At 40.4% G+C, this 14,566-nt stretch overlaps 1 protein-coding gene across 1 annotated transcript; it reads left to right on the forward strand.

Annotated features, from left to right (window-relative positions):
• Nucleotides 1-763: 763 nt before the first annotated feature.
• On the forward strand, nt 764-10,629 carry chrna4b (cholinergic receptor, nicotinic, alpha 4b). Its single transcript, XM_070968146.1, has 6 exons — nt 764-1,127; nt 3,851-4,002; nt 5,635-5,679; nt 5,769-5,878; nt 7,228-8,665; nt 9,583-10,629. The coding sequence occupies exons 1-6, from the start codon at nt 1,055-1,057 to the stop codon at nt 9,706-9,708; spliced, it is 1,944 nt and encodes a 647-aa protein (XP_070824247.1). The 5' UTR covers nt 764-1,054; the 3' UTR covers nt 9,709-10,629.
• Nucleotides 10,630-14,566: the final 3,937 nt, after the last annotated feature.

The following is a 14,566-nucleotide window of genomic DNA, read 5'->3' on the forward strand; positions in this document are numbered from 1 at the left end:
GTTGGCATTGCTGGGGAAAAGTAAAAAGATGTAGGACAACAGTAAATACACCTCAAGCAAATGCAACTGTCTCAATAGATGGCCAGCCTTGGCATTGAGTCCTGCTGACGTATAAAAACTGTAAGGGAGACTGGCAGTGATGCACAAAGAGGTTGCAGAGCAGAGAAACCTCTCTCTGTGTGAAAGACATTACGTGGAAGAAAAATTGACTGCAGGTGAGGGTCAGGGGTGTTTAAAAGAGAAAAGAGGTGGTAAGATAAAGAGAGGGGGGACTGGAAATATGCTCCTGGGAAACAGGGCAGGGAGGAGATTGAAGAGCATCCAGGTCCTATGACTCACCGCCACTTTCACAAGTCTGGACTTTGACAGGCATCTACACACACTCTAGCATAGCTCACATAGAAACAATTGATCTGCAAAAACACACACAGCACTGCTCATGTATACTGTATATTCTGGTAAGAAAATCTCAACAGATACATCCTCTCTTTCCCTCACACACACACAAACACACATAAACAAAAAAGTTCACTGTTTTTCATGGAAACAAGTGAAAGAGAGAAAACTGGAACAGGGAGAAAAGAAATAAGTGGGAGGGAAGGAGAGGATGCAAAGAGAAATAAGGTGTGTGTGTGTGTGTGTGTGTGTGTGTGAGAGTGAGGGAGAGAGTGAGAGAGAGAGAGATGAGATGAGGAGGCGGAGAGATGAGAGGCGAGGGAGGGAGTAACATCGACAGGGAGGGTGGAGAAGAGAGGGATAAGCCACACTTGGATGAAGGATTCCACTGGAGTGAGGAGGGACTTTCAAGTGTTGGATCAACTAAACTACACGTCTGTGGTCCTTGATGCTGACACTCACACTGAAGAGAGGAGCAACTGAAGGGACGGACAGATGGAATCAGGAGGAACACGGGGCCTGGGGCTGACATGGACCGACATGACCTCTCCATCTGGCTGTTGAACCTAATCTGAACCTCCTGAAGCCTTGCTGTTACAGGACAGATGACTGTGGGGACTGAAACCCAGCAGAAGTTGGAGAGAGTTCACTCATAGAGATGGATTCTGTTAAGGGTGCTATGGATGCATACAAATATTTAAGCTTACTTTTCTTCACTCTTTGTCCACAAGGTAAATCCTTTCCATTTCTGTCACTTACTGTTGCTTTAGCTCTCTGTTTTTTCTTCTTCTTTTTAATCAACATAAGGGACTGTGTGAAAATAATAAGGGGAGGGCATTCTGTATTTATTGGGAGGCAGAGGAAGGTATTTCAACATTTACTCATCACAAATTATAATTATTATTTTTAAATTCTGGGGCGAAAATATTGCAGTGCTCAAGTTATTCAGCACCAAAAAAGTTGATGCCTGGACCGTTCAGTGGCTGTAAGAAGTTTATGGTATTTGGGATTTTGTTATATTTGTCATAAATATATTGTTGTGACATATTAAGGGGGGTGTATTGCAGTTTCTTTCTAAGTAATACCAGGTCCAAAGAAAGTATTTAAAAAGGCAGAGGAGGGTCTTGCTTTTCTATAAAATATAAGATACAGCCCCCCTCCACACTCCAATGATTTTCATACAGTTCCTAATGAAGTTGCAGTCCTATAATTCATTAGAAAGGCTCAGATTTTTTATCTGAAGAATAATCTGGCAAGATGAGTAACACAATCACTGACAAAAATACAACCTTCAGGGCATAAAAAACATTGCCATTTTTAATGGTTTTCATTGGATAAGGAGGTAGAAACTCCATCCGTTGCTTAGTGACCTGGTAACAAGCTTTATCTGCTTGGTTCAGGAACAAGACTCACTTTTACGAATGGTGACATCTGCTGCAAATGCATTATTGGCCTGTGAGAGTGCATTGATCAAATGAGGACAGAACTGGGTCTAGTACCTGTGACACATCAAGATATCGAAGCAGAGTGAAAGTCTTTAGCTTGTGCTTTGCAAAACTGCAAACATCAGAGCATAAACATTACTAGAAATTTGTTGTATTGTTAAATTTTGTGGATGATTCACATAATTCATCTTGTTTGATTTTAAATTGTGTGCATGAATAAATCATGAGAGCATAGTGGTAGAGCATCCAGGAGAATGGCATGACTTAAAGGACAAAGAACCAGATATTCTCACACAGAAAGGAAAAAGAAAGCTGAGGAATTATATCACAGTCACCTGGAATGAAAAGGCTCACTATGAAAAGAGAACCAGTGACTGGTAACATTACAATCTGTACCGGTGCTATTTCTGGTGTCCTGTAAGGCACACCGTCCGGAGGTAAACTCATCCTACAGTTCTCTACAGTCTCCTGCACACATTACAGCTCTGACCCACTCATTGTCAAAGTCAGGACACCCTGCGAGCTCCCCTATCTAAACCCATTAGTTGCAAGGCTGCTTTAGAATCTACTGGAGCGTTCCTCTTTATTGAATATCAGCTGCATTCAACAGATATCCCTCTGAGTGGATGCATTCAAACAATGGTACCTGTGTGTCTGTGTCTCTCATCTGAAACTGCACAGACATTTCAAGGTTGTTTGGCATCTAGACATGTCAGACAGATTCAGTTGCAAACAGGAAGACAAGACGTGGGGCAACAAAAGAAACTATATCCATTTAATAAGATATTGATCTCAAGCCTTTAAAAATTGAGGATGCCAGTTTTCAGGCAACTGAAGGACAGCCCATCAGCTTTGATTGAGTGGGTCGGAGGACCCGAGAGGAAGGCCAACAGCATGACAACAAACACCTGTGTCCCTATTTTCAGAATGCAAGTTAGACCAGCAGAGCATCTTTGTCATAGATGGATAGGTAGATGGGTAGATAAGTAGGTAGGTAGGTAGATGGACAGCCTTCCTATGTGATCATGTGACTCCAATAGTGAAGAGGTATTCAAAAAGACCTCCCTAACAATACAACATAATGCTCCACACAAAAGAAAGAGTGAAATATGCAGTAATGCCAGGTATAATGCAATATCAATGAGTCCGCTGAAACACAGCCACAGTCTGTGATGTATTGCTGTGCCATTGAATTACCTGCACAGATGCACAATGTCCAGAATAGCAAAATACTTAATTGAATATGAAAAAGGATTGGAACACAAAGGACATTGTACTGTACGAGCCTCAGGACGGTGCCCGTCTCTTTAATTGTTCCCAGACCTCATTAGGTCATCCTCAGTGCTATGTGAGCTGATTGTAAAGGGGGTGTGTGATTGAGTTGCTCCATTAGAGCAGCCGGAGCAGAGAGGCACCGAGATACAGATTCCGAGAGGGGCTGGGGGGGTGAGGGAGGGGTGAGACGTCTTGGCAAATCGCTCCATCACCACGTCTGTTCAGAGACACAACGGATGTCCTCAGATTCAGATTCATCCTTCCTCTTACGTCTTCTCTCATCTCCTGAAGCCCCCCCCCACCACCTCTACGTCTCATCACTCAGATACAGTCTCATGTAACCATATGCCACCTGTATAATAGAGGTCACCTTCCCTTTAGATTACACTCTGTGTCTACAGTGGATTCTTTAAGGTGGCATGGCCACATCAGCTGAATCCATTATAGATGAAGATATTGTTGACAGTAGAAAATGTACTAAATATTAATATTATGCATTTTAAATCATGGTTGCTATTTTAAACAGGGTTATAATATAGAAGATCACTCGCAAAGTCTGCATAAAATGTGCTGAAATGAGCAGCAATATTATCTGAGGCACCTACTGTATATGCAGTCTTAAGTAAAAATCTAAATGTTTTCTTTTTAACTACTAAAAAGGCAATAAATGACACATTGTAATCATGTCATTTAAGTCTTTCAGATATATTTAATCTCTTCTTTTCTCCCCTTAGTTTTTTCCCAAGTTGGACCTCGTGGCCATGCTGAAGAGAGGCTGCTCCAGGATCTGTTCGTGCATTACAATAAGCTCTCCCGGCCTGTGGAAAACACTACAGACACAGTGCTAGTTCACTTTGGACTGTCTATTGCCCAGCTTATTGATGTGGTGAGTAAAACCTCAAAAATGCAAATGATTGGTCAGCCAGAGCTGATGGGAGAAGCAACTATAGAGATCAAGAAGGCTACAGAGGAGGAGGAGTATGATGGAGCACATTAACAGGGTTTGTGTAACTTCTCTCTCACTGCCAGAAGGGGGAAACAAAAGTTCCACGCAGCAGATCTAAACTGCATTTTTTTTTTTTTTTTTGTCTGCTACAGCATACAGATCTGCTGCAAATCACTTGTCCTGTGATCTCCTTTGAGAAAAAAATCTGAAACCAAAAGGCACAAATGTACAAAATATAAAATCTTTGATAATGAAGCCTCCTATTTTTGTATTGTCTCAGAATAACATTAGTCCTTCATCTATGTCTTCTAGACACAGCAGCATGCTACACAGCACAAGAGCCAAAGACCACGGAGATGAACTTTCCTGCTAAAGCCTCCTTGTCTAGTTTACAAACATGAACATGTCTTCTCCTGCATCTTGGCATATTGAATGAGTGACCACATAAACATTCAGCAGGGACATGTGCATTGCTAATGTCCGTCTGCAGGCTTGATAGTTTGTAAATCAGCCAGCAGCAGCAGATTATGAGGCATGTAAATTTACCTTCAAATATCTTTGGTCAGTTTAGGTGCTGGTGTGCTCCTTTAAAGGTGGATGTGTTATTATGAATTTCAAGTCATGATGGTGTTGATTCAATGCAGTGGTGTAAATGACACATTTCCAGTTGTTCTCTTTCCGTCTTTATGTATTATGTTCACTACGATCATATCAATAGCAACCAGCTCAAAGCTACTCTAGGCAGGAGAGATAAATTTAAATATACAGATCACTTATCAGCGGAAATTAAACCACAACACAAGAGATTGAATTATTTTCCTAAATTAAATTCAGTTGTCAAGTATGCTAATACAGGCAGTAAATATTCAAAACTGTCTCCAAAACAGCATCCCAGTCTCTGCTGCTTTCAACACAATGATGCTCTTATTCTGTCGTGTACCTGTGGTATCTTTGCATTGCAGAGCCTCTGAGGTTTTAATCGCACATGCAGTTTTCACAAATGATGTTGCAATGCTTCTGTTGAAGTAAAACCATTTCATAACACCTCACTTGGAGCCATGCAGAGTTGCCTGGTGCAGCTTCGAGATTGAATACGTACAACCTGCATCACTGCGGGGATGATTCACCAGATTTTTGACACACAATTAGGTGACAGTGCTTGCTCCACATGCCTGGCAGTGAGAGTCAGCTCTGGGTGAAGTTGTCTTCTCCTGCAGAGTGCTTTCACTGACTGCTCTGTCTTAGATGTTGCTGGGAGAGAGCTGGAGAAAGCATCTTAACAGCAGTGACAGCAGACACTGTACAGTGAGGGTGTTTTTGCATGAAGCACTGCTTAATACCTTTTTTTTCCTGGTGTATTACATGACTAATCTGCCTTTTTTTGGTTGTTTTTTTAATAGAGTGTGTGTCTGTTGATTTGTTCTATAACTAATTTGCGAGTGCATGTAGCAGCTTTGACTTCAAGAAAATGAGGTGTTCAAAGAAATTCAACCTATGTGATTGATGTCCTGACTGACGTTTGAAAGAAGATGAATGTCACAATACTTTTCTCTTCCCTTTTCATGAAATAAGGATGAGAAGAACCAGATGATGACCACAAACGTCTGGGTCAAGCAAGTATGTGACCATGAGTGACAGACCACATGCTAAAGATTAAGTCTAATATAAAGCTACAGCATACAAATATGATTAATCTTTTCCTGCAGGAGTGGAACGATTACAAACTCCGCTGGGACCCGGAGGAATACGAAAATGTCACCTCCATCCGTATTCCCTCAGAGATCATATGGAGGCCTGACATTGTCCTCTACAACAAGTGAGGATCTATATCAATATCCTGTATGTTCTCATGTAAAGAAACTCTAAGAGGTTCTGGGATCTTAAATGTCATTTTTCAGGCAAAAATAATTGTGTAGCAACTAATGTTCAGATTTTGATGATTTAATTCCAACAGATGGCATGACTGGAGGGAAAACATGAAGATTATGTGGATGTGCCAAGCATCTTGTCCTGGGCCAATTTCATAAAGTAATTTCGCTAAAATAAATGTGAACAAGGTCAGCCTTAATGGATGTGCTCACAAACAAAGCTCGGTGAATCGTACAATTCAGTACATTAGGCTGGGAATTAGAAGATGAAATTTAATTGGATGCGTTTCAAATGGCCTTAGACAAAATGCTTCTGCAAGCATATGACTGCCTCAGGTTGACCTGTACTTATTGGACTCTAAATGAGGGAAATCAGCTATATGAAAAACTGTATGAGAAACAGGCATGTCAGAATTTGCTAAATACAACTGTCAAATTCATATGTCATTATAAAACCATGAGTGCACTTTCTCATGATGACTCTGTGGCTCAGTCATTTATTTGTAATAATGAACTAGGCATGGCATGGCATGGCAACTTCATTTGTAAAACATATTTATTGTATGTGGTATTTCAAAGTCAGACGGGTCAATTAAGGTCTGAATCTTTGATGACACAATAAAATATTTGATTTAGTTTAACTTTACTGCACCACTGGAACAGGCTGAAGGGCAACATGCATCGGCGTCTATGTGTTTGCGTCTATGTTGTCCGCCAGTGGTATTTACTGCATAAAAACACGGCTTATATTCAGCAACAAGGAAGGAATCCAGAGGGCAGGCAGATCAGAACAGATGCAGGCAGAACAGAGTGAACTTAAAACTTCAGTTATTACTTTTATTTCATTGCATGTATTTGTGGGAAATTTGGCACATCCAATCTTTTATGTGCTTGGTGATAAATGTAAATTTGAAAATCATCAGCATACATATTTTAACAAATATGGCATCTTTGCAAGTATGCATGCTAATACAAGCATGTAGAGGTGGAATGCAAAGATTACAAGTAAAAAGATTTGAATCATAGTAAATAATTATTCAATTGTGTTATTGTATTGTATTTGTAGGCAAAAAAAACATGATCTTGTATGCTTTGCACTTGTCCTATATCGCTATCATTATATAAAAAAGTTGAATCATTTGTCCTTCAGGTGAAGTAAGTCAGTCATTCGAATAAAACACTATTAGTTTTTGCTTGTAGTTTCTCAAAGTGATTAAGAACTACCTTATTTATGACATTTTATTAAGTACATTTTGGAAAATGTTCTTCCCTTTTACATCCTGTTCTTTATGTACAGTGCTGATGGCGACTTCGCGGTAACTCATCTCACAAAGGCACATCTGTTCTATGACGGTCGGATAAAGTGGATGCCACCGGCCATTTACAAATCTTCATGCAGCATAGATGTCACCTTTTTCCCCTTTGACCAGCAAAGCTGCAAGATGAAGTTTGGCTCATGGACCTATGACCGCGCCAAGATTGATCTAATCAGCATGGCCAGCGATGTGGACCAGATGGACTACTGGGAGAGTGGCGAGTGGGTCATTATCAATGCAGTGGGCAAGTACAATACCAAAAAGTATGAGTGCTGCACAGAGATCTACGCAGATATCACTTATTACTTCATCATCCGGAGGCTTCCATTGTTCTACACTATCAACCTTATCATCCCCTGTCTTCTTATCTCCTGCTTGACTGTGCTGGTGTTTTATTTGCCATCGCAATGCGGAGAGAAGATCACCTTGTGTATCTCGGTGTTACTGTCCCTAACAGTATTCCTCCTGCTGATCACAGAGATTATACCGTCCACCTCGCTGGTGATTCCACTGATTGGTGAATACCTGCTCTTCACTATGGTCTTCGTCACACTCTCCATCATAATTACTGTCTTCGTGTTAAACGTACATCACAGATCACCGCAAACTCACGGCATGCCTCACTGGGTGCGGAGAGTATTCTTGGACATGGTGCCACGAGTCCTCTTCATGAAACGTCCGCCGGGCACAGCCAAGCAGCACTGCAAGAAGCTGATTGAGATGATGCACCATCCTACCACCATATCTGCAACAGGTAACTCACAGGCCTTTTGGACAGGGTTAGAGACAGGGTTGAGACAGATGGGCCAGGTTGAGAATACACTCCCAAAGACTCCATCCGACAGTCCAAGCATCCTTGTCTGCTCACCTTCTCCACCCTCCTCTCCACTGAAGGACTGCAATGAGGAAGATCACTCTTTGAAGGCCAACATTTTCTGCCGGTCCACATCCGGTCAGTACTCAGTTCTCTCAGAGAAACATCCCCTACGTGGACACAATTCTGCTGCCTCATCTTCTTCCCAACTGTCCTTACCCCTATCTTTGCCACTGGGCCCAATTCGTAATCTATCCAGGGAAGACCCCAAGACACTGGCCCCAAATGGCCGCTCTCTGAGTGCAGAGCAAATGTTTGACCAGCAGAAGGAGCTTCCTCCAAGATCTGGGCATCTGTGTCGTTCCCGCAGCTTCCAGTACTGCTGTCTGCATGACGAAGGGCCTGGGGTCATCGGGATCACAGGGCTGGTGAAGAAACAAGCCCCTGCAGACCACCAAGCACAGACCCTCACAGCCGAGTCCACTAAAGATGCGAGTACCCAACAGGATACCGTGGTTCCAACTATTTCTCCTGCCATGCGACGGGCCATAGAGGGAGTTCAGTACATCGCTGATCATCTCAGGGCAGAAGATGCAGATTTCTCAGTGAGTTGAGAGAAATGATTGTTTTAAAAAAAAAAATGGCAATGACATAACAGTTTCTTAATGTTTACAGAGTGCTCATATTTGGGAAAAGTCGGAGCCACAACTTAATACGGACTAATTGTGTTTTGTCAGATTCCATTCAATATTCTTGAATACATATAAAATCCCAATTTCAGCACATTCAATTGGGCTGTCATTCTTTATTTGAAATTTGAGCTTCTGTTCAAATGTGAGGAAAAAATAAAATATTCGAGCTGTAATCATCAGTTAAAAATTTTCAGTGTATAAGTTCAACAGGATGCACCTTGTAATCAAAAGGGAGCGCTCCTACAACGTACTGTAAGATTTACTTACATGACATACACTAATTAAGTTTCCTTGAGAAAATTATCATCGGACAAGTTTACTGAGAATTTACCTCATGTAGCAGTTCATGTGTCACACTGTCAGGCTTTAGTTCTGACAGTGCAGAAAGGTTACATGACTCTGCTAAGCAACTAAAAGCTTTTAAGTATACCGTACTGATTCAGTATGAATTGCTGAGTCACTGGGGGAAAAAAGACAAAGCTGTCTTTGTGCGATGGGAGAAGTTAAAAAATGTGTTCAATGATTTTAAAATCAGTGAGGGAAGTCGTTGCATTCATTGACACAAGTCAATGTCAAAACTACAATCTACTTTCAATCTCTAGCCAGAAAAAGCCTTTCTTTGAAACGATGGGACCTCAGTAATTTGACCTTGAATTTTTCATAAGAAAGACAAGCAAGGATTGACTGACATTTAGGAGATAGCTGCCTTATAATGGAAAAATCAGCCATTCGAGAGAAATCAATCAAGGGTGAAAACTGACAGCTGGTAAAAAGAAAGGTGGTGTGGTATGAAATTTGAAATGTCCCTCTCTGTGTCTCTTATCTGGTAGGTAAAGGAGGACTGGAAGTATGTGGCCATGGTCATCGACAGGATATTCCTCTGGATGTTTGTATTGGTGTGTATACTGGGATCTGTGGGACTCTTTCTGCCTCCTTGGCTGGCTGGAATGATCTAGACACTCACCATGGAGGGAAAGGGAGACCATGAACACTGACAGGAAGACATGCTGTCTTATAAAAAAGAATGGTTTATCATTTATCTTTTTATTTACTATTTTTCAAAGGAACTACAAGTCACACTCCCTGCTCTTGCCCCGGGTTATCAAAAGGTTACTCACGGAGAAATGCGATTAAATATCTATCATTGATTCCAGTGGGAATATAAATTCTTTATGAGGGCAAAAGGCCAACAGCTAAAATATCCCTCCGCATCACTCCACTTTGACATTGAGCTGTATGGCTCAAACTGTCACCTTCATGAAAAACAGAGAAAACAGACTTTGACCCATTTACAACTGCAGAAAACGGCACAGAAACACCAAAAGATGTCTATGAGACTGTAAAAGGTTTGATTTAAATGTCAACCTTAACATTCCTATTACAATGTCAGTGTTTCTTGACAATAGTTGACAACAGTTGACAGTGCAGTGCCCTCACCAAATATTCCTAAAATATTCATGTTTCTGTGCAACATGATTTGTCAGAATTCAGTGCTGGAAAGGAGTTGTGTGTGTGTTTGTGTGTGTTCAGGTATTTTTGCAATGGCTCCTGTGCAGGTAAGCACACATACATCTCTGTGATTTTCTAATCCCAGCAGTTAAATAAACATTTATTTAATTTATTCAGTATTTCTTTCAACCATTGTCTTTGTTTGTAGGGATTTAAAGTCACTTTCCCCAGTCGTTCATAGCCCTTCCTCCCCTCAACCTCAGCACCTAAAAAGCCAAGGGCACATTTGATTCTATTGCTTGAGAAATTAGTAGAATAGAAGTGGAATGATTGGCCTGATATTCATTTTTAGCCAAGCATGATTTTCAAGTCCACAATAATTCATTTTCTGGATTGATATTTATAGTTGAAGATGAATATGAATAAAATACCCTGCCCTATTAATTATGCCAACATTTGCATTATTGTTGTCGATAAAAAAAAACAGCCTCTACTCTGCATCTTACACTGTGTGCAACACAATTAGATCTGATATGTACGATGATGCCAGAGAGAAAAAGCGACTGTTTATTAGTATACTGTAAGATACCAATCACCAAAATACTGTTTCACAATTCTTTGTTTTTTAAAAATGTTGCATACCCATTACCATACAAAGAGAGGTATGTTATTAATGAAGGAGGTTGATTTTAAGAGGACTTTATAGTTGAATAGCTCCAAATCTTTGTTAACATCTTCGCATTCTGTGGATGTTTTCAGTATCTTTTAGCTTTTACAGCTACTCAGCAAAGTTAATTGTGCTGCAAGATACTGACACTACTTGGCCGAGGACAATAAGCTGCATGGAATACCATATATGAGGTGTAAGTATGGATTTGTCCTAGATAACTTTCAGGAAGCTGACCTGGCATGCTCTCTTTTGTTAGTCATGTCAGCAATGTGGCCAAAGTGATGGTAATGGTGGTTTGTCAGTTGGTCAGTCAGTTCAGCACTTTGGTCCAGCCCAAAAAAAATGTAATGAATTGCCATGAAATTTTGTCAGGTTCCCAGAGGTTGAATCCAGATGACTTTGGTGCTCCCCAGACTTTACCCTGAGCACCAAAATCAGGTTTTACATTTGTGGTTTTGGGTGACATGTCTTGACATCTATTGGATTGATTGTCATGAAATTGGTATTGACATTCATGTTACCCTCATTATATGAGCTGCAATAACTTTGATGACCCCTTCGCTTTTCATTTACTGCATGAGACCAAAATTTGAATTTGCTTACTTTAGGTAAGGTTTAGGTAATACTTTAGGTAATACTTTGGTTCATGACCACATACCTGCAGGACTAATCACCCTTCATCAGCCTCTGTACTTTGTGTTAACACGCTACACTAAAGACCAAGAACATGATAAACATTATACCTGCTAAACATCAGCATCATGACACTGTTTTGATGACACCATTTAGCTTAGGTGACCATATTTTCAAGCCCTCAAACCAAGACCCTTAAGTGTACCACACGTTCATGCATGTGCTCACCTTTTAACACCATGGACACCATGAATGCAGCATTTTCAATGCTGGGTACTTTATGAAGGAAGAAGTAAGCTTCCTGCAGCTCTTTAGAAAAGGCTGGCTTTCTTTTCAGCATGACGGCTAACTGAAAGGGCCACAAGCATCATAGCCTATGACCTTGCCTGTGACTCATTGGCTAGCAAAAGCCTTGACGACACGACACATTGATTAACTGACACACATGCAGACAAATCTGTGTTGATTCAGACATGTGGTGCATTGTCCATGTTTTTTTATTAGGTTACAATGAGTGTGACAGAGAATGATAACTGTCTATGTAAGCGCTGAACACAAGTATCATAATTATTATTTTAAATGTGTTTTGCAGATCTTTGTTAGGACTTGGAACACCCAGTTTGAATTTGAATTTAGCTCAAACCATTACTGTGCAGCCTCACAGAATAGAGGAAGAATAGAGGAAGTGTTTGGCAACACAACACAATTAATGTCAACAAGTTTCTCTGACTAATATCACAAATGCTGTTGCTGTTCCCAGACTTTGAAGCTGATAGTACTTCAGTAGTGTTCCTCCTCAGTGATTGGTCTGTTTTCTGCTGGTGAACAGGTGTAGCATTCAGGGGACTCAGACGCCACAATTGTTTCCCTCTATGTGATTTCTGTCATTGCCATGGCCACTCAGTGAGGATTGGCAGGAAGATGAAAAAGTTCAACCATTTTAAACTCTGAATACAGCAGCACAGATCTGTGCCTCTTTATGGGAGTGGCGGCTGCCCTTCCTCTCCTTGCTTCTGTGCTGCCATTGGCCTCAACAGGGACAGTGGCAACTGCTTGCTATCTGAAGGCACCTTAAGTCTTATTGCATTGCCATTACAAAATCAGGTAACGTTCAAATAGCTCTCGTAAGCACGACAACTCTAAGGACTGTCATTTACACTTGGCCTCAAGTGACTCCAATGACTGCTGTTACAACAGCCAGGAACACTAATGAACCCGGTGGTATGAATGAGCTTGATAGCTACCCCACTGAGGTTAAGTAGCTCAGACTCCCCACCAATCAGAATGAAGAAGCCTTTTGGCTCTTGAAATGTTTTCAAGCTGCCCTTCATTCAACCCTCCTTGGATAAATGTTACTCAGATAACACAAATTCCAAATGACTTCCAGCGGAAAATGAGATGAGAAATTTCCCTTATCCTTAATGTAAGTATGTGCATGTATTGTAGTCACAAGGTGGTGTTTTACTTTTCTTGTCTCTTGGGATACCTCATGCTCAAATTCTATTCACGAGGGCTTTGCAACACCCGAGGAACAAAGCTAAGATCCAGTCACTGATGTAGCTACTCTGAATTGTTTGTGTCCACCAAAACAAAGAAGTATTAAATTACTGTTTACAGGTAGTCATCAACTCTTCTCCACTTTATTCCTGTTCCCATAGATCTGCATCCTGCTGCTCAGTAAAACCTTGAATTTGATTAGATTTAAAAGCATGTAACGTTACACCTGAATGCCCAGCGATGACCTCAATTTTGACCTCAGCCAACAAACTATTGTATTTCCACTGGCTCAGCAGAAGACCAACCATTGATCATTTTGCAAAACACAGACAGGGGAAAATGGCAATTAAGCACAATATGGAAACACAGCACTTTAAACAGGGTGAAATAGGCGCTTTGCTGTATATTTATTCATTGACTCCAACACATAATCAGAAGAAAGGCTGGATGACAGTCTGAAATACAAAGTAGCACTTCGTTGTAACTCCAAATGAGTTACACAGCTTTAGAAAAAGTCAAGCTTAAGTTAGTCTTTTGTCTGTATGCAAAGATTCATATATGAACGGATATTAATTTCCATTTGTCCTTCCAGTTTCCTCTGGAAACACAATACCAGGCTATATTGTCAATTGAATTCTGAAATGAAATGAGGTTGGTCTTTATGAAACTACAAACTAATTTCCATTAAATGATAAGACATGCCTTTCCAGCAGGGACTTCATATGCATAAATTCAGGATTAAATATTCGTACAAAGGCAAATTACAAATGTGTACGTCAGATGGTGGAGCACCGTAAAGGTCCTCTGCATTGGCTGTCTCAAGGAAGCAATGTAAAATGTCAAGCAAGTATACAAAGTTGTTAATTACAACTAAATGTCATGTTATTAAATTTACCTTGAAAAGTTGACCTTCAGTGCTATTTTCAATTAAGTGATTGTCTTGGCAGATACATTCCAGGGCTGTGATAATTAATTTAGACAAGGAGAGGTTTTTGAATTTAATAACTGAATTATGGCACATGATGGACCTGATGGTAATGCTACTATCTGCTTCTTGATAGATTGCTGTATAGTTATGTATGTATTCACTGTATGGAGGTATGTTGTATTTAGGTAGGCTTGTGTTTAAGTTCTCTAATTTAGTATGATATAATATTTTTTATATATATAGTACTTGCAGATGAGCTGTATGTATGTAAGATGAGAATGAATGTATGTATGGCAATATATATACATGTGTGTTTTGTTATATAGCTTACTCATTTCTAGTCAACAGCATTGGATTTTCTGGGCTGAGGAGACTCCAGTCGCTAACTGATTTTAGCAGCAGCTGATATTGTAGGTAGCATAAGCTAATGATAATGGTAAATCTCAGTGAAGATGGTTGAAAGCTCAATCTCCAGCTGATTTTCTGAGGTTTCCAACTGATTCATTTTAAAATGGGAAGCCCGTGAAAGAGTTTTGAATGCGTACATGATGATTGTGATATATGCACTGTGATAAAACATTAAAAGACTGAGGCTAAGGCTAACAGGTACCAAGCAAAAAGTCAGCATACAGTGCAC

Source organism: Chaetodon trifascialis, chromosome 8 (assembly GCF_039877785.1).
Source record: "Chaetodon trifascialis isolate fChaTrf1 chromosome 8, fChaTrf1.hap1, whole genome shotgun sequence".
Lineage (NCBI taxonomy): Eukaryota > Metazoa > Chordata > Actinopteri > Chaetodontiformes > Chaetodontidae > Chaetodon > Chaetodon trifascialis.